This window comes from Anabrus simplex, chromosome X (genome assembly GCF_040414725.1).
Source record: "Anabrus simplex isolate iqAnaSimp1 chromosome X, ASM4041472v1, whole genome shotgun sequence".
Classification (NCBI taxonomy): Eukaryota; Metazoa; Arthropoda; class Insecta; order Orthoptera; family Tettigoniidae; genus Anabrus; species Anabrus simplex.
This window is the reverse complement of record NC_090279.1, coordinates 118676394-118700231: the sequence shown is the minus strand read 5'-3', so window position 1 is coordinate 118700231 and position 23838 is coordinate 118676394. Positions and strand designations below refer to the sequence as shown.

Below are 23838 nucleotides of genomic sequence, written 5' to 3'. Positions count from 1 at the left end.
TTCACCCCTCTTTTCATCCCTCACCATAACAGGGGTGTCCAGCCAACCGTTTTTGCATATTGCAAAACTTTCCTAGTGATGCCCTTTGTAAATAGCCATGTGGGTAAGGATGTGATGGGAGGGGAAGTATAATCATGACCAGGGTGTGTAGTAATTGGCTCTCCTATAATGAGATGGGATGTAGTTAGGTAAGAAGTGTCAAAAGGGTTATCATTTAGCTTTGGTGAGAGGACGTATGTGCTGTAAGACTGGTCCAGTCATTGTTGGTTAAGTGATAAGAATCCATCACTCGTCTGAGGTGACATATCAGACTCTTGATAGCTGCTTCTCAGATTCCACCAAAGTTTGGTTCTGCACGAGGGAAGAAATGGCATGTCAGTCCCATGCGTGCAGTTGTGTGAAAAGTTGGTTTTCTGAGGGTTGTTTTGCAGAAAAGCTTTGATTTCTTTAGCTCCTCCAAAGTAGTTCATGCCATTATCACTGTAAAGTGTGGAGAGAAATGCTGTGGTGAGATCAGGTATCATATCTATGTAGACAGCCTTGGTAGCTAGGCAGTCTTGTGTTGTTCGAACTCACACCATTTTCCATGAGTATTGGGCTGGCAGAGTCTCTGCTAGTTTTAATGAATGGGTATGTTGGGTTTGCATGCACCCTGTGTATATTTTGTATTAATTGTTCTGAGGTATCTGCATTCAACTTAGAATACTTGAGACATGCATGAGTGTGACTTCTTTCCTTCCCCCCTTGCTGACGAGATCTTAAACTTTTCTCTCAGAGAGCTGAGTGCCAGGATGAAGTAGTCGAAGGTGTTCCGCTATCCTAATTATATTAGTGGGATGATATGAATACAGAATTTAAAATCTTCCCATTCCACTATGATTGTATTTATAATCTTAATATGAGTTGATAGTTTTCTACACAACATTAATCTAACATTTGCTTACAGGGTTAGACTCCAATACGAACAGTGGACTCTAATTTCAATCCGTGGGTTGTTACAAAACTTTATTGAGATACACCTCTTCATTACACTTTTGGGTTCTTAAAATTGAGATTTACACCTTGTCATAGTAATTTAATGGGACAGGATTCACCCATTGCATGGGCATCATCAGCCGTGATCTCATGCCTAAAGGATAAAAATCATGATCCTGATTACTCTAATCAAAATGTTATATAGAGAAACATGTGTGTTATAGAAATGAGGAAACTTGTTGTAAGTTCACAAATGATGATGTATACAATTAAAACACGCCTATAAAATATTTGGTGAGAGGATGTGAGTATGTTTTGTAAGTGTGGTCCATTCTTTATTTTTGAAGTGATAAGAAACCATCGCTCTTTTGAGGTGATATATCAGACTCTTGATGGCTGCGTCCCAGATTCCACCAAAGTGTGGTGCTGCAGGACCGATGAAATCCCTTGTCAATCCCATGCTTGCAGTCGTGTGAAGAGTTGGTTTTTGGAGGGTTGTTTTCAGAAAGGCCTTGATTTTTTTAGCTGTTCCGGAGAAGTTTGTGCCGTTATCGCTGTAAATGTTCAGCCTACAGCCAACAGCGCATAATTTCAATACTCCGCCCATGTCCTCTCCTCTGCCACACACCCTTCCCTCAATTCCATGCAGATACAATACATGAAGTGCAATTGTCATTCATTCTGACGCTGCAAAGGCAACTAGTTAATACCAGAAAAGTCAAGGGGTTAAGTAAAATTATACACAGCGTTTTTGTCAAATTTAAACCTTTGGTCTCTAATCCTAAAAATCCTTCTACCCTCCTCTCGTTACAGGTTCTTCACCACACATCCCTCAATAGTCGATTTCAAAATTCAAGCTGTAGCCAACTTCAAGCAGGAGCATCCCCATTTGACTAAAAGTACAAGAGGGAGCTATCACTTCAGCTAGTACAGACATACTCGGCACACAGATTTGTGAACTTTTTTCACGTCTTCAACAAAAATAAGAAGACTGTGGACTCACCTTACAAATACGGGTTATATAACAATAACAACTCCATCAGTCACACAGCTGTACACTCAATGTTAATACTACAAGCTTCCTACAAGAATATTCAGTGTCATCTTTCAATTCTTAAACTACTTAAGGTTCATAGTAACCATTCTAAGACTTCAAATTGAGTTGCCTTAAACCAGACCGCACTCGTACTTTGAACTTGTAACTTGAGGCCATAACTTTAGCCATAGACATTCTTATCGTTCATGTTAATATAGACAGATTGGCTAATTTTAGAAATGTTTTAAATATATCAATGTAAGTCTGCACCAACATTATCCATTATTATTTTACTCATATTTTTTAGACGTATTTTAAGTGTGTAAATTGTCGTTTATGAACTTACAAGAAGTTTCCTCACTTTTTTAACAAACATTTCTCTATGTAACACTGACTAGAGTAATCAGGATCCTGTTTTTTATCCTTTAGGCATGAGATCGCGGCTGATGATGATGCCCATGCAATGGGTGAAATATGTCGTGTTAAATTAGTATGACAAAATGTTGATCTTAATTTTAAGAACCCAATGTGTATTGAATAGATGGATCTTGATAAACTTTTGTAACATTGTTGAATTAATGTACATTTCAGTATGGACCAGTCATGAGATTTGTAACATGTAATGTCGTATCCAACCAGGCTCCCTATAAGTTAAATAAATACCTCAACCTAAAGGTAAGGATCTGTAAAATCAGTCGAGATATAGCTTAATTAAACGAATGCCTATGACTAGAGTTTTTCCCCAGATTTTTGAGACATGTTCAGAGTAAAGGCTTACTTGCTCCTAGTTTAACTAAAACCCAAAATAGAACCAATGAAATCTGGCTTAAGGACAAAATCAAAACATTTTATCGAAAGAAATCACAATTAAATTTACAGTTATACAAGATATTCTTAACAGTATCTCAACACATATCCCCAATAGAATGGAGTTCCTTTCAGCTACATGTAGATTACAAGTTAAATGATACCTTGCTGGAAATAAACGAGTTTAGATAAAAAACTTGAAAAACTTGCTCACTTAAAAGAAACTCAGCTGCAGTTACCTAAAAAGAATGTAGAAAAAATAAAAAGTACCCCACCTTTTAACAACTCAACAGCCATAGTTAATATGACAAACACAAACTTCTCAGAAATAGAAACTTATCTGTTAATCAATGGATTAAAGCATAATTGTCCCAGCACACGAAAAGAAAGCGACATGACCTACAATAAAGCAGAAGTTGAGTCGAATATTTTGAAACACCCCGTAGATTTAAAGAATGATACCAGGTATGAAATAAAAGAGAAATTACAGACAGTAACCGAGGAATTAAATAAAACTTCTGATCCCAACCACACAAATCTCATTCAAGGATTAAGAACCAAAATTAATGACAAGAACATCATAGTATGTAAAGCGGACAAAGGAGGGACCACTGTTTTACTAGACAGGAATGAATATATTACAGAAACAGAAAACTTTTTTGCAGATGCAACATTTTCAACAGTCGACAAAGGACCCACAACCAGAATTCAACGAAATATAAAAACACTAATAAAGAATTCAGCTTTCCTATTCAATGAGCAAGAGCAGCAAAGACTAATCCACATGAACCCTATTATCCCCACGGCCAGAGCCTTACTTAAATTACACAAGAAACACACACCCATGCATCCCATCATCAATTGAAGAAATAACCCCAATTATAGGACTTCAAAGTACCTTCACTATTTTCTCAAAAGACATTATAGATTTAATAACAAATCCCCATTAAAGAACTCGGTTGACTTTTGTGATATCTTAAAGAAATTTACCTTACTACCCAACCACATTATGTGCTCCTTTGACATTATGAATATGTACTGTAAAGTACCGACAAAGGAGACAGTAAACATTATCAAGGACAATCTTTCCAAACGTAGTAATCTTAGCACGATTGAATTAAATGAGTTCACTTTGTATTAAAGAACAACTATTTTACTTTCAACTTCAAAATTCATCACCAGGATGGCATAGCTATGGGTGATCCATTGTCAGGCATCTTGGCTGACATATACATGGATTCATTAGAACACCATAAAATAACTTCAAAAATATGGTGACTCAGCCTGTGGCTCATGTACATAGATAATAATTTTGCAATAATCAGTAAGACTTAACAAGAGTAACAAAATTTAGGATTTTTTTAAACAACCTCGCCCAAAATATAAAGTACACCAAGGAGGACAACGTCAATGAATCCGTTAACTTTTTAGACATCACAGTAACATGCGTTAGCAATACATTCGATATCCAAATTTTTAGAAAACCCACTCATACCCCACTAACAATTAAAACTCAGCAGTACACCCTAACTCCCAAGAGCAGGCCACCTTTTACAGTTTAATTTAATGTATTTTTAATGCACATTTGTGCACTATTAAATAAATAAATAAAAATCCCTTAACACCTAAGAGCCTAAAAACAAAGGTCAATTACATAAAGAATTTGGCGAAATTTAACAGTTTGAAAACAGAAACAGTTAACTGAATAATCATCAAAATCAAACTGAAATTAACAACAAACCTCGTCCCAGATAAACCCAAAAAATCTTAAGTTCGTCACTTTCACCTACAATAATCCAGGTATTTACTGGGAAACAGGCCCCTTTAAAAAAATGAAATATCAACATTGCCTTTAGGACAACAAATACCAACCAAAACCTCTTTCTCAGTCACAACACAGTCAACTCAAACAGTAGAATCTATACTGGCTCAGGCATATGCAGGCTCAAATGCACACAATGCGATGTCTCATACATCTGCGAAACAGGCCGTCAGGCCGGAGTTTCTTAACAAGGTATCACAAGCATTATAATGCCAATGAACAAAATAAGTTCTCAGTCATGAGTTCCCTCATGAAAGATATAGGGCATCAATTCACAACTATCAAACAGGTCCGTACAATTATCAAAAGAGTGAGCAAAGGGAAATTAATGAATGACTTAGAAAGCATTTATGTGTTTTTGGACCAATACTATAACAAGGACCTAAATCTCAATGATTTAATTGTATATGAGATTTTACCCAACTTGTTACAATCACTAAATTTAAATCAAAATAAAATTCTTAAAAATCTAAAACTAATTTCCCCAAAAGCTCCCACCATTCCATTAAAGGTAACTCCCTCCTTGTCCGCCCCTATCAACCTCCTACAGCCAACAGCTCATAAGCTCAATGCTCCGCCCATCTCCTCTCCTCCACCAGACCCCTTCCCTCAATTCCACGCACATAAGATACAAGAAGTGCAATTGTTATTCATTCTGAAGCTGCAAAGGCAACTAGTTAATACCAGAAAAGTCGAGGGGTTAAGTAAAAGTATACGCAGCGTTCATGTCAAATTTATCCCTTATTTCTCTAATCTCAAAAATCCTTCTACCCTCCTCTCTTTACAGATTCTTCACCACACATCCCTCAATAGTCGATTTCAACATTCAATCTGTAGCCAACTTCAAGCACGAGCGTCCGTATTTGACTAAGAGAACAAGAGGAAGCTATCACATCAGCTAGTAAAGACATACACTGCAACACACAGTCGTGAACCTTTCTTCACTTCTACAACAAAAATAAGAAGTCTATAGACTCACCTTACAAATACGGGTTTAATAACAATAACAACTCCATGAGTCACACAGCTGTACACTCTATAATAAAACTACAAGCTTCCTACAAGTATATTCAATGTCATTTTTCAATGATTAAACTACTTAACCCATTGAGCCCTGCATATTTGTTGGATTGAAACTGCATTGGCGCTGGGATTATTTTGGAGGAAATATAGTGTCGCTTTATATCATCAGAAATTTCTTAGTTACAAGACCATTAAAGATTTAAATATACATGAACACAAAAGGCTTCCATACCACAAACTGTGGAACAAGGAATACAGTAAAACACTTTATTAGCATCACGGGCCTACTCAGTCCGCCTGCTGAGCTGTAACCCAGTTTTCTCTTTGCACTTTCTCTTCGATTTCCACATTTATTTGTTATTCAGGAGCATTTCTCACACTAGTACTAATATTACTACTAATTTCACTGAAAAAATTACATTCTTAATCATCGTTACTTCCTAAAAGGGGTTATATATCTAAATATCAGTTCTATACTGGCAGCCATCTTGTTTACAAGCAAATCTCAAAGGTAGAGATAGCCCACTTCAAACTAATATTACCAAGCACACTATCGATATATATTACCAAAGAGCATATAACATTGCAAAGAAAGAGTCCCTACGCAAATCACAAATGCAACTCACTCTGCCATCTCTTGAGGAAAAGTAGAATTACGTAGTAAAATGAGACAACGGAACAGTTCCGTGGTCCGGCATTTGGTCCACCCAGACGCAGCACGGAACGGTTCCGTGGCTCGGGCCCAATGAGTTAAGGTTCATAGTACCATTCTAGGACTTCAAACTGAGTCGTCTTAAACTAGATTCCATTCATACTTTGAACTTGCAACTTGAGGCCATAATTTTAGCCATAGACTTTCTTATCATTCATGTAAGCATAGACAGATTGGCTATTTTTAAAAGTGTTTTAAAGATATCAATGTGAGACTGCACCAACATTAACAATTATTCACACTCATATTTTTTAGATGTGTTTTTTATTGTGTAAATTGTGGTTTGTGAACTTACAAGAAGTTTCCTCATTTTATAACATACATGTTTCTCTATGTAACACTTCAACTAGAGTTATCAGGATCCTGATTTTTATCTTTTAGTCATGAGATCACGGCTGATGATGCCCATGCAATGGGCGAAACATGTCCCATTAAATTAGTATAACAAGATGTAAATCTTAATTTTAAGAACCCTATGTGTATTGAATAGGTGGATCTCAATAAACTTTTGTAACATTGTTAAATTAATGAAATTTCAACATGGATCTGTCATGAGATTTGTAACATGTAATGTCAAAGCCGACCAGGCTCCCTATAAGTTAAACAAATACCTCAACCTAAAGGTAAAATAAGTCAAGACATAGCTTATTTGAAAGAATGTCTATGACTAAAGTTGGTCCCTAGATTTTGTTACATGCTCAGACGAAAGGCTTACCTGCTCCCAATTTAACTAAAACCCAAAATAGAACCAGTGAAATCTGGCTTAAGGATGAAATCAAAACATTCAATCGAAAGAAGTCACAATTAAATTTACAGTTATACAAGATACAGTTAGCAGTATCTCAACCCATATCTCCAGTAGAATGGAGTTCCTTTCAGCTACATGTACATTACAAACTAATTGATACCTTAAGCAGGAAACAAACGACTTTAGATAATGAACTTGCTTATGGTACTTAAAAGAAACTCAGTTGCTGTTACCCAAAAAAACTTAGAAAAATTTTAAAGCATCCCACCTTTTAACAACTCATGAGCCATAGTTAATATAACAAACACAAACTTCTCAGTAAATGAAACTGAGCTGTTAAGCAAAGGATTAAAGCATAATTGGTCCGAGACAGGACAAGAAAGGGACGTGATCAACACTACTATAGCAGAGGTTGAGTCGAATAATTTAAAACTCCCCTTAGATTTACAGAACGATACCAGGTACAAAATAAAAATGAAATTACAGACTGTAACCGAGGAATTAAATAAAACTTCTGATCCCAACCACACAAATCTTATTCAAGGATTAAGAACCAAAATTAATGACAAGAACATCATAGTATGTAAAAAAGGAGGGACCACAGTTTTATTAGACAGGAACAAATATGTTACAAAAATAGAAAACTTTTTTGCGGATGAGACATTTTCAATAGTCAACAAGGAACCCACAACCAAAATTCAACAAAGTTTAAAAAACTAATAAAGAATTCAGATTTCTTATTCAGTGAGCAAGAGTAGCAAAGACTAATCCACATGAACTCTGCTACCCCCATGGCCAGAGCGATACCTAAATTACACAAGAAAAACACACCCATTCAGCACATCATCAATTGCAGAAATGGCCTGAATTATGAGACTTCAAAGTACATTCACTATTACTATTTTCTCAAGAGGAATTATAGATTTATAACAAATCTCCGTTAAAGAACTCGGTTGGCTCTTGTGGTATCTTAAAGTAATTTACCTTACTACCCAACCACATTACAGTAAAACCTCGATAATTCAAAATTGTTTAATTCAAAATCCTGCCTAATTCAAAGCGGCTCCCATTCCCTGAAACAAGAGGTATGGATTTGTGTGTTATTTAAACTTTTTAACGGATAATTCATAATTCAAAGAAGAGTGTTGGTCCCCATTATCGAAATTCAGACTTTTAACTCAAAAGTACCTCAAAATTTAAAAAGCGTTAGTATTTTCCAAGGTAATTTAAATTCAAAATTTATCCGGGTCATGATAGAATGCATCTTCTGGAACTTGCTGGTGTAGTTTTCTGTACTTTCACTCACTTTGGTGCATCTACAGTGTGCTTCATATTTGCTAAGTTGGAGTAAAATCATAATTCTTTTGTATTCAGCGTTTCAAAGATTGCCACAATATCACGTTGCAGGCAGTATGCAGAGAAGTAGAATCCATGAACACTGGCGATGCTGACAGTTGGGGAAAAAGCGTGCATATAATCTGTTTATTCGCAACGAACAATATTGTAAATGCCAATGAAACTGCGTTTTTTCTTTTTTTTATGCTGAGCCCAAATGGACTTTGTTTTAAAGGAGGGTTTGCCAGCCGGGGAATCGTACAGGTTGCGGGTCATTGTACTGTGTTGCAATGCACAAGGAAACGAGAGAATTTCTTTCCTCGTCGTAGCAAAGTTCGACAAGCTACGATGTTTCTGGGGTGTCGGCCACTTCCCGTGCTAGTACAAGGCATCTAAAAATTGCAAACAGTACAGTAATCCAAAAATTAAAGCATTTGAACAATAGAGCCAGCATGATTTGTCCTCATCTTTGAATCGAATGTACACTGACTGACAGAGCAAATGCAACACCAAGAAGGAGTGGTCAGAACTTTATGCCAATTGCAGGGTAGACTGACGTCACTGAGGTATGCTCATGATGTGAAATGCGCCGCTGTGCTGCGCACATAGCGAACGATAAATGGGACACGGCGTTGGCGAATGGCCCACTTCGTACCGTGATTTCTCAGCCGACAGTCATTGTAGAACGTGTTGTCGTGTGCCACAGGACACGTGTATAGCTAAGAATGCCAGGCCGCCGTCAACGGAGGCATTTCCAGCAGACAGACGACTTTACGAGGGGTATGGTGATCGGGCTGAGAAGGGCAGGTTGGTCGCTTCGTCAAATCGCAGCCGATACCCATAGGGATGTGTCCACGGTGCAGCGCCTGTGGCGAAGATGATTGGCGCAGGGACATGTGGCACGTGAGAGGGGTCCAGGCGCAGCCCGAGTGACGTCAGCACGCGAGGATCGGCGCATCCGCCGCCAAGCGGTGGCAGCCCCACACGCCACGTCAACCGCCATTCTTCAGCATGTGCAAGACACCCTGGCTGTTCCAATATCGGCCAGAACAATTTCCCGTCAATTGGTTGAAGGAGGCCTGCACTCCCGGCGTCCGCTCAGAAGACTACCATTGACTCCACACCATAGACGTGCACGCCTGGCATGGTGCCGGGCTAGAGCGACTTGGATGAGGGAATGGCGGAACGTCGTGTTCTCCGATGAGTCACGCTTCTGTTCTGTCAGTGATAGTCACCGCAGACGAGTGTGGCGTCGGCGTGGAGAAAGGTCAAATCCGGCAGTAACTGTGGAGCGCCGTACCGCTAGACAACGCGGCATCATGGTTTGGGGCGCTATTGCGTATGATTCCACGTCACCTCTAGTGCGTATTCAAGGCACGTTAAATGCCCACCGCTACGTGCAGCATGTGCTGCGGCCGGTGGCACTCCCGTACCTTCAGGGGCTGCCCAGTGCTCTGTTTCAGCAGGATAATGCCCGCCCACACACTGCTCGCATCTCCCAACAGGCTCTACGAGGTGTACAGATGCTTCCGTGGCCAGCGTACTCTCCGGATCTCTCACCAATCGAACACGTGTGGGATCTCATTGGACGCCGTTTGCAAACTCTGCCCCAGCCTCGTACGGACGACCAACTGTGGCAAATGTTTTGACAGAGAATGGAGAACCATCCCTCAGGACACCATCCGCACTCTTATTGACTCTGTACCTTGACGTGTTTCTGCGTGCATCGCCGCTCGCGGTGGTCCTACATCCTACTGAGTCGATGCCGTGCGCATTGTGTAACCTGCATATCGGTTTGAAATAAACATCAATTATTCATCCGTGCCGTCTCTGTTTTTTCCCCAACTTTCATCCCTTTCGAACCACTCCTCCTTGGTGTTGCATTGTCACTGTCAGTCAGTGTATTTTTCTTTCATTGTGTAAGGTTATGTTTGCCAGTGATTTATCCAAGTTCATTATTTGAATAATGTAAATGCACCTTGTAGGATACTTTTTGGAAATTGCTTTCTCCATGGCATTTGAAGGTTTTAAACTCTGAGTCACAGTGATTGCAAGCATTAATGGGACTTAGAATAATTCATGACGTGGCAATTACAAGAAGAATTTTGAGGGAAGTACCATGGTGGGAAATTGTACAAGGATAGAGTCACTCTACTGTGTGGTAAACTTGTAATGCAGACTGAAGCAAGAGACTTTCTCCTGACGCCATATAAAAACCACGATGTTTTGAGGACATTGGGTATGTACTTTCTGTTCAAGTACAGGACATCTAAAATTCATGCAGTACAGTAATTCAATGAATAAACGACTTGTACAGGGGAGCCAGCATAGACTTCTTCTCGTCCTTGAATCATGCTTTTTTTCTTTCCTTGTGTGAGGCTATGCTTGTCAGTAAGTTGTCCAAGTGCATTATTTGAATACTGTAATTGTACCTTGTTGGATACATTTTAGAATTTTTTTTTCTATGGCATTTGAAAGGTTTAAACTGTGTATCAAGTTTAATTGCATGCAGTAGCAGGTCCTAAGGATATTTTGTGATGCGGCAAGGGTTGGAATATCTGAACTATGAGTTGGCAGTTAGTTTGAAATCACATAATTCGACATCTGATTTTTGCATCCCAGTAACTTCGAATTAACGAGGTTTTACTGTGTGTGCTCCTTTGACATAATGAACTTGTATTCTAACTTACTGATAAAAGAAAGAGTAAACATTATCAAGGATTACCTTTCCAAACTCCGTAATCTTAGCACATTTGAAATAGATGAGTTCACTAAGATTCTGAACTTTGTATTAAAGAACAACTATTTTACTTTCAACGGCAAAATTTATCATCGGGATGGCCTAGCGATGGGTGATGCATTGTCAGGCATCTTGGCTGACATATACATGTATTCGTTAGAACATCATAAAACAATGTCAGAAATATGGGGACTCAGCCTGTGGCTGAGGCATGTAGGCGATACTTTTGCAATAATCAGTAAGTCTTAACAATAGTAATGAAATTTAGGACTTTTGAAAGAATCTCGACCAACATATAAATTTTACGAAGGAGGACGAGGTCAATGGATCCATTAGCTTTTAGACATCACAATAACACACCTTAACAATACATTCAATTTCCAAATTTTTAGAAAACCCACTCATACCCCACTAACAGTTTTAAACTCATCAGTACATCCTAACTCCCACAAACAGGCCACTTTTTACAGTTTAATTTATAGAGCATTAAAAATCCCTTTAACACCTAAGAGCCTAAAAACAGATATCAATTACAAGAAGATTTTGGCAAAATTTAACGGTTTTAAAACAAACAATTAATTGAATTAAATTAAAAAATTAATCAAGAAGATCGAATTTAATTTAGCAACTAACTCCGTCCCAGATAAACCCAAAAAATCTATGTTCATCACTTTCACCTACAATAATCCATGTATTTCCCAGATAACAAACCCCTTAAAAGAAAGCAAAATATCAACATTGCCTTTAGGACAACAAATACCAACCAATACCTCATTCTCAATCACAACACGGTCAACTCAAACAGTAGCATCTAATTCGGCTCGGGCATATAGAGCTTCAAATTCACACATTGTGATGTCTCCTACATTGAACAAACGGTCTGGAGTTTCTTTACAAGGTATCACAAGCATTGTTATGCCAATAAACAAAATAAGTTCTCAGCCATGAGTTCCCTCATGAAAGATACAGGGTATTGATTCACAACTATTGAACAGGACCTTACAATTATCAAAAGAGTGGGCAAAGGGAAATTTATGAATGAATTAGAAAGCATTTATATATTTGGACCAGTACTATAACAAAGACCTAAATCTCAACGATTTATATGAAGGAAGAATCCATTATACGAGAATTTACCCAACTTGTTTCAATCACTAAATTTAAATCAAAATAAAATTCTTAAAAATCTAAAAGTAACATCCCACAAAAGCTCCCACCATTCCATTAAAGGTAACTTCCTCCATGTCCGCCCCTACCAACCTCCTACATTCAACGGCCCATAAGATCAAGACTCCGCCACCTCCTATCCTCCGCCACACCCCGTTCCCTCAATTCCGCACCGATACAACACATGAAGTACAAGTGTCATTTGTTCTGATGCTGTAAAGGCAACTAGTTCACACCAGAAACGTTGAGGGGGTAAGTAAATGTATACACAGTGTTTCTCGTCAAATTTAACCCTTTTTGCCCTGATCTTAAAAATCCTCCTACCCTTCTCTCATTACAGATTCTTCACCACACATCCCTCATTAGTTGATTTCAACATTCAAGCTGTAGGCAACTTCAAGCACGAGCATCCCCATTTCACTAATAGTACAAGAGGAAGCTATCACATTAGCTAGTAAAGACATAGACGGCAACACACAGTTGTGAACCTTTTTACACTTTAACAAAAATAAGAAGACTGGGGACTCACCTTACAAATACGGGTTTAATAACAGTAACAACTCCATCTGTCACACAGCTGTATACTCTACTGTGTGACAATGCTATAACCTTTCTACAAGAATATTCAATGTCATTTTTCAATTATTAAACTACTTAAGGTTCATAGTAACCATACTACGACTTCAAATCGAGTTGCCTTAAACCAGATCCCATTCATACTTTGAAATTGTAACTTGAGACCATAATTTTAAGCATAGACTTTTTTGTTGTTCATGTAAATATACACAGGTTAGCTATTTTTAAAAATGTTTTAAAGATATCAGTGTAATACCGCAGCAACATTAACCATTATTCTCATACATATTTTTTAGACGTGTTTTATTTGTGTAAATTGCGGAGTGTGAACTTACTACAAGTTTTCTCATTTTTATAACACATATTTTTCTCTCTGTAACATTTTGAATGGAGTAATCAGGATCCTGATTTTTATCCTTTAGGGAGATCACGGCTGATGGTGCCCATACAATGGGCGAAGCATGTCCCGTTAAATTAGTATGACAAGGTGTAAATCTTAATTTAAGAACCAAGTGTGTATTGAATAGGTGGATCTCAGTAACCTTTTGTAACATTGTTGAATTAATCTCTGATAATTTGTAAACAATCTGTACCTTGTTTAATCTTGCAACTATCGTCGCCATAAGACCTATCTGTGTCGGTGCAACGTAAAGCCCCTAGCAAAAAAAAAATATTGCAACTTGTGTCACGAACAGATCATCATGCATGGCTGTAAGAAGCAGTAGTGGCAAATTTTGAATTACGAGATTAATTGAACATCACGTTTTCATTTTGGGCTACTCAAGGGATCTTGATTCAACCATCTTGGACCATGTATTGTTGATGATTATGTTCATTTGTAGTCGTCTGGACACTAAGACGCCAGGTTTTTCCTTTTCTCTACGATATTTTAATTTTTCTTATTTACAGATGTTCCTCCTTTTCTATTGCTACCTTGTCTACTGCTATCCAACAGTGTGTTCCTTGTCACGTTCTTATCTCTCTTATCAGTTTTCTCAAGAGCAGTGGCAAAAGGTACTCAGTTTTTTAAGATGCAGCAAGTCATTATGTAAATGTAATGTAAATTTTAATCTAATAGCAGTTGTATAGTATTATTCGAAGTAATTACACATGTTGTGTATGAGTTGACTATATTTGTAAGTATAGAAGATATTATGAATAGAATTTTATATATAATGTAAATTTATTAACGGTGAGCTGTATGTTTAATAGGAAAAGATTTGTGTAAAATGTATAATAGTGTATTTTAAGAAATTATCTTCTTCTCTGCTCATTTAACATTTAGTACTTGATGATAATGTATTTTTGTGTACCATTTGCCACCAAGGTAGACACCTCTTTTGCATTTAGAGCAATTTTGATTTGATTCTTCCTTTCCATTCTTATATTTTTGAAATGGGAGATAAATTAACTATACTCTTCTTGTGCCACTATGAAATTTATTTTCTCAGCTGTTTCTTGTTTAGGCCTATATATTTTTATTTCCTTACTTCTTTATTGTACTTTTCATATTTCTTACTTATAGCCACCTGAAGATATTAAGGAGGAAATATTCATAGAAGAACATACTGATGATCAGCTGCTGCAATACATCAAAGAAGAAACAAAGTATGTACACTACAAATCCTATACAGTATGGAATATGTTGTACCTATTCACAGTTGTGTTCACTGTTGGTTGGTTTATCTCCAAAAACTGGCCATTTTCATCACTTTAATTCTTTCTTTACAAGGTTATACTTAAATACTATATCTTAAAATTCTATTGGTTAAAATTATCTAAAACAATCAGGAACTATAAGATCACATTTAATGTTCTCTCATGTAGTTTTATTGAATAAATGTCTACAAAAAGAATATCTGGTAAAGCTAGATATTTTAGAAGTATATTTCTTTGCAATACCTTTAAGCAACGATGAAAAATGAACAAAGAGGTGACAAGTCAAGTTATGTATAGAAAGATGGTAACAGGGGAATGTGAATATATGAGGATAAGGATAATAGCTAGTCATTGTGGAAATGTCACTGTCACCGCATCATTTGTTCATCACATTCTTATCATCTGAAATGCCATCTGCAACTATTATCTGCAGATATTCTCAGTAATTTTGTATGTTTGTACCAACAGTGACACACATAAAAAGCCATGTTTGTAGAATATAAACTAAATATATAAATTCAAATTTGTTAAGTTTTATGTTCATTTTAAACAATATAATAATTTCAAACCAACATAATTAGGTTCATTAATCAATGCAATGATGACTGAGTTCAATAGTGTGATAACTCAAAACATGTCATTTTTAAGTTATTTAGTTGGTTAGTTTCTTTTTATTTATTATCTTTTCTGTTCTCTTGTGTGTTAAGTCCGATTCCTCTATTTGTGGATCCCAAGCAGATAATGTGTTGTAGAAATGAAACATTCAGATCAGTAGTGCTACATCTTAGATATGATAGGTTTCAAATAAAATTCCCACATTGTTGAAAGTGTAAAAAAAATATTGTGGTATTGAATTTATGCCTGTTCCAGTGTTGTGATCACACTTGCTGATTGTCTACAATTCCCACTATTCATTTTAGTGCTCATTATCAGTCAAGTGTTTGTAGTGTGTTGATTGGAAACACATGTACACAGTTAGTATAAAGTAATAAAATGGACAGCTAAAAGTGAAGTTCAGGTTGCCTTAACAAATTTCAGAATTCAACAAGTAAGTAAATTTATTATCACGTAAAAGTAGGTAAATAATAATGTAATGATATAATCATATTTCAAAATTGTAATTTTCATCACTGACATTACAAAGTAGCACAAGTGTATATCCTGTTTGCAAACATTTAATACAGTAGTGTTTTTTGAACTCTAGGTGTCCCATTGGATTTCTTGCTAATTAAGTTTTTGCTCTCACACCTTTGTTGGTTAGAGTGTGAAACGATCTTTGATAATCCTTGGGAAATTATTGTATAACCATGGACTGGTGCTCTTAACTTAGCCCTTGTATTGGCAGGTCCTCCAATGGCTAGTCATAGCCTAATGTTTGACTTCAAATCATATTAGTGATGGAAACTACGAATTCTGAAAGGATTATTTGATTTTGTGTGTGGTTAGAGTCTGCTCGACTGTTATGTGATACATTGACTTGTTCCTACTGTCCGTTCACAACTAGTTGCAAGGAATATTCATTTCAGTCCTCAGAACTGCCCAGTAGCAGCCTACACGCTCTCATTAGTCAAGGTAGATCCATGCACACAACTGAAGATCGCCCAAATATGTCAACTGTTCAAATTCTACTGTTTGTTTGTAATTCTTGTGCAACAGGGCACAGTAGGCTACCTTAGAGAACGATCTTGTATTATGACCACCAATAAAAATGTTGCCTTTCACACACAAATTGCATATTTCTATTTTTGGATGGCGTTTAAATTAGCTTTCTTCTTCCTAAAGATATCATCTGCAGAAACACTCTTGAGGCAACAAAGCAACAAGCCGTTTGTGTGTTTTCCTTTTGCTTGGTATATAAGTAAGAGTACAGTTGATTGTTTATATAGCTTAGTCCATTGTATATCATAGATTTTAGCTGCTTCTGAAGGTTTCAGTCGACTGGATCTTCTCTTCTGTTTCCCACTTTGTTTTATATCTCACCTCAGGTGTTATGTTATTGTGACTATCATTTCAGCAGTCCACAAATATCATTCAGAAAATAAATGACTTATTTTAAAATGTCTAAAAGATGTGCCATGTCAATTTGGTACTGAATTATATAAGAACAGGTTTCAAGATCCATAAAATTTCCTAATCACTTACTTATGGATAGACACATATTTCTGAGCTTACCAATTATTGGAGAGACACATTGCCTTTGCTAAATAATTAGTGATGAGGCTAACTTCCGTTTTTGTAGAGACACATGGTCCTGAACTAACCACTTCGTGATGCAGTTTCCCTCCACTTGTAGAGTGTCGAGTGTCAAAGGGTGCTGAGCTGACCACTTTGTGCTACTCTTCCATGGTCTTCATATTTATAGACTTGATTGGGTGGAAAATAACAAATTGAATATTCTGATCATTTGCTATCTATGATGGATGTAAGCAGAAATATGAATTGCAAAATTCCATTCAGGCTGGAATACACTGACAGACTCCCCTTTTGTTGGTACTCATAGCATTTCACTGGATATTCAAACTGTCACTCCCGATTAACACAGATAATCAGCAAATTTTTATTTTGTTGAGTTACATATTTTTCTTTAAATGCATTTATAGGAGTCACTGAAGCACAAAATCCAGAAGCATTCTGTCATTCAAACACTACTGTATTTTGTGAAAATAAGTCTTTAATTATTGGACATAGGCTTTAGGGGTGATAACTTGAACATACTCCATTGAATGTTAGTATGTGGAAATATCAATTGTATCCCGTTTTTATAACAATATTTATCAATCTTCTTCTTGTTATTCTGCTTCTTTAGTGTTAGTCCTGCCTGGTGGCAGGGTCCAGTGTTGTGATTCATTGTCTCCAGTTAGTTCGGTCTCAGGCCATGTCTGTATGTAGTCTCACAGCTTTCATGTCATGCACTTTACCTGTCCTATGCTGTCTTGTTAGTTTGATGATCTGGTTGAAAAGCTTGCTTCAGCCACACTGCTCCATCCCCCCATTTAGAGAAACAGAACTCTGACAGAAAATATTTGAGACAGATGGCTTTCCCTGGTTGCATTTCCTTCAGCATAGCCTGGACTTTGGTGACATCAATTTCCTATATTGGACCTACAACAGCGGAGGTGATCGGGTGTAGTAGATATGGAAATTCATAAATTGAAATTTTGTCGAAGTATTTCTGCCAGTTGAGTAGCAAATTTTCTGTTTCCTCATTGATGCCATAAAAGCGTTGGACTTCTTCAGTTTTGCGATGCCTAGATTTGACTAGCCATTAAATATTCTGCACATTTTTGCATGTGTCAGTTATCACATATAGACCTGCTTACCAGTTTGCTTTTGTTACAGCAACAATCTCCTTCACTTTACTAGTGGCTGCTTTATAGGCTTTCCAATGAGCATGAAACTATTGTACACCTGTTTATTTAACCGTACTGTATATTTAACATCGTCATTCTGATGCCACGTGTCATAGTTAATCCTTCGCTGTTGTCGCCCTAACTTAGTTGTTCCAAGAATACAGTGTGCAGTGTCTTTCAGTTTACTCACCGCCTCACTTCAACTATGGTCCTTTGTGCACTATAACTTCTGCAACAATGTTGGCCTCCTTCTTCAGGCATAACCATTTGATCTCATTTGGTCAATTTCCAGCAAAGTATTGGGCTCTTGGTGACTTTATCCGCAGCTAACAGATGACTGCTCGAGGTTCATTCGCAATGGTTTCGTAATTAACAACTGTTGTCTCTAGAACATCTATCAGATTCCTTCATCTCACGAGGATGTAGTCAATGTCAGTTGGATGGGAGGCACAGTAGTACATGACGAGATGAATTTCACGCTTTTTGAACTGTTTGTTTGCGATGATCAGTTTATGCATAATCGAGAATTTGTTGGCCATTGTCGTTCTTCTCAACATATCTGTGTCCACCATGGACACTGAGTTCTTCTTTCCTGCATCTGACGTGTCCTTTCATATCTCCAGCAATGAGGCAGTGCCCAGAAGGCATCTTGGGTCTCTATGCCCTGGCCAGTTTTGGAGCGTTCCACTGAGAAATTAGAATTTCCTTCTCTCTCCAATGTTTGCATCAAGCAGTTGCCATACTTTTGCAAATCAGGGACTGAACCGTCAAATTTTGCTTATATAACAATGCCAACACCATTAGTTGTTTTTCGGCTTCCTTTGCACATCAGTTAGTAACCACACCGCATTTTGCATGAATTTTCTCCAGCCCCACATTTTTCTTGTACCTCGCAGATGTATACCTTCCCTCAAGTGCTGTGGCTAATTTGCTACCTTCTCCACACATAGTTCAGTGATGTGATACAATAAGGGGTAATCGCTTCTTTAGCTGTCACAGCCCGTTCGACGGTAACCCTTCCATACTTTTCACACTGCCTGGGCCCTGCCAATGCACGTCCCTTCCAGGGGATAGCCTAACCTTGTTTCTGATTCCATGAGGCATATTTCTGTAAACATGAGACGGTATTATTTTATGGCCGACTTGTCTTGAAGCATTTTAGAGCTCATGAGAGCAGGTAGTTACGCCACTCTGGACATGGGAAACAGACGCCTTGTGCAGCTGCTCCTTTAGAGAAGAAATGCTATCCTCCCTTCTGCATTAACTTCCATGAAGGTAGAGTACCTCTTCTGTGAACTGATCCATACCGAACATCTCAGTCTCCAACAAATTTGCCATTAAGGCCTGTGTGATTGTTTGGTCCACGAGAGCTATTATATTTCGCTCAAGTCTGCCGGCAAATCAGTGGGATACCTGTACCTCTCACCTGGGACGCACCACGTGTTACAGCAATGTAGCTGATTCCTGGAGAATATTTATCAGGGCAGAATGAAATACCGTTTTACTGAAAAACTAATTGTGAACTTGATAAATCACTTGTGACAAAAATCACATAATCATGTAAAGAGTAATGGCCACAAAATTACGCACCTTTTGCTAGGCGTGATATTCCTTAAAACATATGACATACAATCCAGTGTCGTATTTTCTGCCCCCTGTTGTGTAGTGATGTCATCATCAATATCTTGTGTGATGATCAAGAGGTCTAGCCTGTTGTACCTGGAATCAGTGTCCCCCTTTTATTTGTCCACTTATTTTCTCCTAAAAGTGCAGCGACAACACATTTTCGAGCCTCCCACTACTTTGCTTGTAAGGAAGTCATGCATTCGACTGGGCCATGTGAAATCAGCATGAATTGTTAAGTGCTACTTCATGTTGCAATGTATTTTGGCCTGCATGATTGAATTTTCCCACATGCCTGTTGTAAGTGGATCTCACCTTTAACCAAGAAATTTGTATTTCTCGCTCTTCTTTAATAGAATATGTAGAACCACTCTGCGGTGAGGAGACAGGCACAGACTTGGATGCTATCCAATGATGTTATCATTCCACTAAAAATTATCAATTTGTCTGTGATCTTTGGAAATGAAAGAAATCTCATTCCTTCTTTTATGTAGCAGCAATATCCACTACAGTGAAATTCAATGTCCTGTCATTTCGAATTTTGTCTCATTCCTTGATTTTTATGCTTCTAGTGTTAAGAATATTCAAGAATACAATAGCTTGCATTTGGGTTCAAATTCAGGGTATAAAACACTACTACCATATTCTTTGTGACCTTCATCATGTCTATGACAGCAGTATCTGGGAGAGAAAAGAAAGCATCAGTGTTAGGGAAAGTGCCATCATCTGCTTGTTATATTCCAGATTTCCCAGGATTTCATCGGAATTCGTTTTTGCCATGTTGCACACGGACTCTGTTAAAGACAGCTGTTAGAACAGACTGATGTAATACATGGTTGTGAGTATTAACTTCCTTGTATAAACCTACAGTCCGGTATGCAGGTTGGTCTGTTTGATTGCACATCAAAGCTATGTAATTAGAAATAACTACACTGTGATGTAATGGAATGCTACACTGATATGACAATATTGTACAAATATAATAGGTATGTTTGCATTACTGTAAATAACATTCATAAAAGATTAGCCATCTTGCTGTCTGCCAGCAAACAATGTTCTCAACTTCATTAATATCTACAACAGATTCTCTCAAGCAACCTGAACAACAAGTGCTTTTTACAAAAGTCACTACTTGCCTGCCACAAAACGCAGAGTGGTTGAACAAATTCAAAACTCCAAAACATATGCCGACCTTCATGTAGGAGTACAGATATATTAGGGTATCAATAGGTAAATGTGTGCCGGATTAAAGAGCGTGTATTTCTCCTTTTAGTCTGAATCACTTTTCCTGTATTCTTTAATTGAGGTTGTCTATGAGTTCGTACATTCCTAAATCGTCAGTTTCTTGCATGTGATGTCGTGATTTGAGAGAAAAGACACACCACATCCTTGTAAAAATTGGGATTTATTGAAATTTAAGGCTACACTCTGAATGTGACCTCAAATGACGTTTACCCTCAAGAGTGTGATGTTCATGAGTAACAAGCTAATTGAATGGGATCTCAGTGAGTGGAATGTTAAGTAGCAATTCTTTTGTGTGAGAGTTGTAGTGGAGTTGGCTGTTGAACTACTGGTAACACGGCTTTAATTTCTTACTGTAGATCGAGCCCCGAGGTGAGCAACACAGATCATCAACCTCCGGATGGCGGAGAACCTTGCTTTAGGTGCAGTGCGTGCGGAAAAATCCTGGCCGGGAAATTGAGCCTCTTGCGACATCTGAAGAGTCACAGAAATGATCGTCCCTTCAAGCTATTTGGCAGAAGAAACAGCTTGTCGAATTACCTCAGGTTCCACGCAGATGGTGGGCCGTACTTGTGCAATGTCTGTGGGATGTCATTCACCCGAAAAGACAGCCTAGCATATCATATGCGTACTCACACAGGTGAGAGGCCATACAAATGTAATGTTTGTTTTAAGTCCTTCAGAACCACATCACACCTAGCAAAACACGTTCGTACTCACACAGACGACAGGCCGCACTCCTGCACTGTCTGTGGCAAATCTTTCATTCAGAAAGGAGGCTTAGCTAAACATATGCGCAAACACACAGGCGAGAACCCTTACCGATGCAATATCTGTGGTATTCTCTTCACCGTTGGAGGTAATCTTTCGAAACACATGCGTACTCATATAGGCGGGAAGCCTTTTTCCTGTAATGTTTGCGGTAAGTCCTTCAACCGGAAAGTCCATCTTACTGATCACATGTGGACTCACACAGGAGAGAAGCAAAACTGGTGCAATATCTGTGGCCAGGCATTGAGTACTAAGCCGCAGCTAGAAAGTGATGCACCCACTCACACGGACGGCAAGCTGCACTGGTGCCATGCCTGTGGCAATTCATTGCCTAGTGAATCCCATCTAGCGCGTGATTTGCAGACTGACACGGGCGACAAACTGCATCTCTGCAATTTCTGTGGCAAATCCTTCGTACAGAAAGCCAGCCTAGCATATCACATGCGGATTCACACAGGAGTGAGGCCATACTGTTGTAATGTCTGTGGCAAGTCGTTCAGCACTAAATCCCAGCTAGCACGTGACTTGCGGAGTCACGCGTGCGGCAAGCAAAACTGATGCAATGTCTTTGGCAAATCCTTCATCTAGGTGTCAACATAGTAGGTCACATGCGACCCACCCAGGCATGTAGCCAACCTGGTGCAGGGTTTGTATAATGCACATTTCCGGGTTAATTGCGCTGTCGAAACACACGCAGACACATACAGACGAGAAGCCATATTTAGGAAATGTCAGTAGTAAATCTTAAGCCAGAAAGTCTATCCAACAGTTCACATCCGAATGCACACGCTTGTTATATCACACGAGTGCTCAGTAATGCGAAAAATGTTCAAAGAATCACACAACTTAACCGAGTACATGTGAACCGCATTGGAGAGATACTGCACTGCTTCGTGATTTGTGGCAAATCGTTCGCACGGTGTCAGTGTACAATGGCGAGACGGCGCACAAGCGTCACTTCACGACGGAAACCACACGAGATTTAATAATAATGTTATTTTGCTTTACATCTAACTAACACGTGCAAGAGAGTTCGGAGTTTCACAAGACCTTCTCCAATTCTGGAGATGTAACCAGGCACATGCGATCGCACACAGCAGAGAAGTAATAATTTCTTCAGCCAGAACGGCACGTTTCAGGCACACCTCCTGATGTACGCCGGAGTGCGGTCCATCCCTTTTTGTCTTTTTCGCTGAGATAGAATCTTCAGGTAACATGATGCCAGGTCCGTGTGGGAAAAGATCAAAGTACTTTTCATGAGTTATCTCCTCATCAATCACAGATATATGACACCCTCTTGTTCTCAGCCATGGACGACGCTTTTTCTGTTTGCGGACTTCAGTAGAAATGTGCTCAGTAACACTCATTGAGGAGCCGTTAAGATGCGGGGATAAGAAGTAATCATCATGAACAGAGAAGAGTCATATGGCAACAACAAGTGGTGAAATGCTAGAAGAGCATGAAAAAGTATTCAAACCTTCGAATAAACATTTCAAGGGAATAAATAAGTGCCGAATCTAGTCATAATATGGTATACATTTGATGAAATTGTTGCTGATGACTGAACACACCTTTGCTCTCTTGCTACATGTCACAAGTGTGTTCCTATAATTATGAGTAGACAAGTAGCTCAAAACTGTACCTGCTCCCTCGGCTCTGGTACGATAATACTGTGTCTGTCAACCTGTTCTCAATGCAAATTGAAAGTTCTGCTTCAATGCCCATAGTTATTCGTGAAGATCCCATAGTTCTCGTGGAGACGTCTACAAGTAAAGACTCGTATGTTGAGAGCTACAGTATAATCCAAGTTTCTCCATCTTTGTTTACTGGGTGGCAGATGATTGGCCACTCGCTAATGAAACCTCAAATCACTAAAATCTGTTATATCTCAATGTTGTTAGTGTTAAAGAGACATACTTAGTACTGAACCCTTTTTGTCATGTCAAACTTATATTTGCCTGTTGCAGGTCTTCACTTCGAATTGTTAAATCTTGTGTCTCAGTGGATGTTAATGACTCTTCGTCACTTCCAGACGTAACTATCGGGTATCAAGGAATGCCTACTTACTGAAATTAAAAGCTTACATAAACTATGTTTATTCAATCAAAAACAATGAAATATGATGGTGGGTGTGTTTACATATATGGCCAAAAGCAGTGGTCTGCTGTCAATAACAATATAATTGTGTGGTTGGACGATTTCAGGATGAAAATTAATATCCACCATAAAAGAAAGCCCGGAATTCTATTTAC

At 38.3% G+C, this 23838-nt stretch overlaps 1 protein-coding gene across 1 annotated transcript in view; it reads left to right on the top strand.

Annotated features, from left to right (window-relative positions):
- LOC136885875 (uncharacterized) overlaps positions 1 to 23588 on the top strand; it is a 40655-nt gene extending 17067 nt beyond the window's left edge. Inside the window, exons 4-6 of the mRNA XM_067158553.2 lie at positions 14467 to 14549; positions 15471 to 15648; positions 23554 to 23588. Coding sequence (XP_067014654.2) covers positions 14467 to 14549; positions 15471 to 15555 — 168 coding nt within the window. The 3' untranslated portion in view covers positions 15556 to 15648; positions 23554 to 23588. The remainder of the gene's footprint in view (positions 1 to 14466; positions 14550 to 15470; positions 15649 to 23553) is intronic.
- The last annotated feature ends 250 nt before the right edge of the window (positions 23589 to 23838 follow it).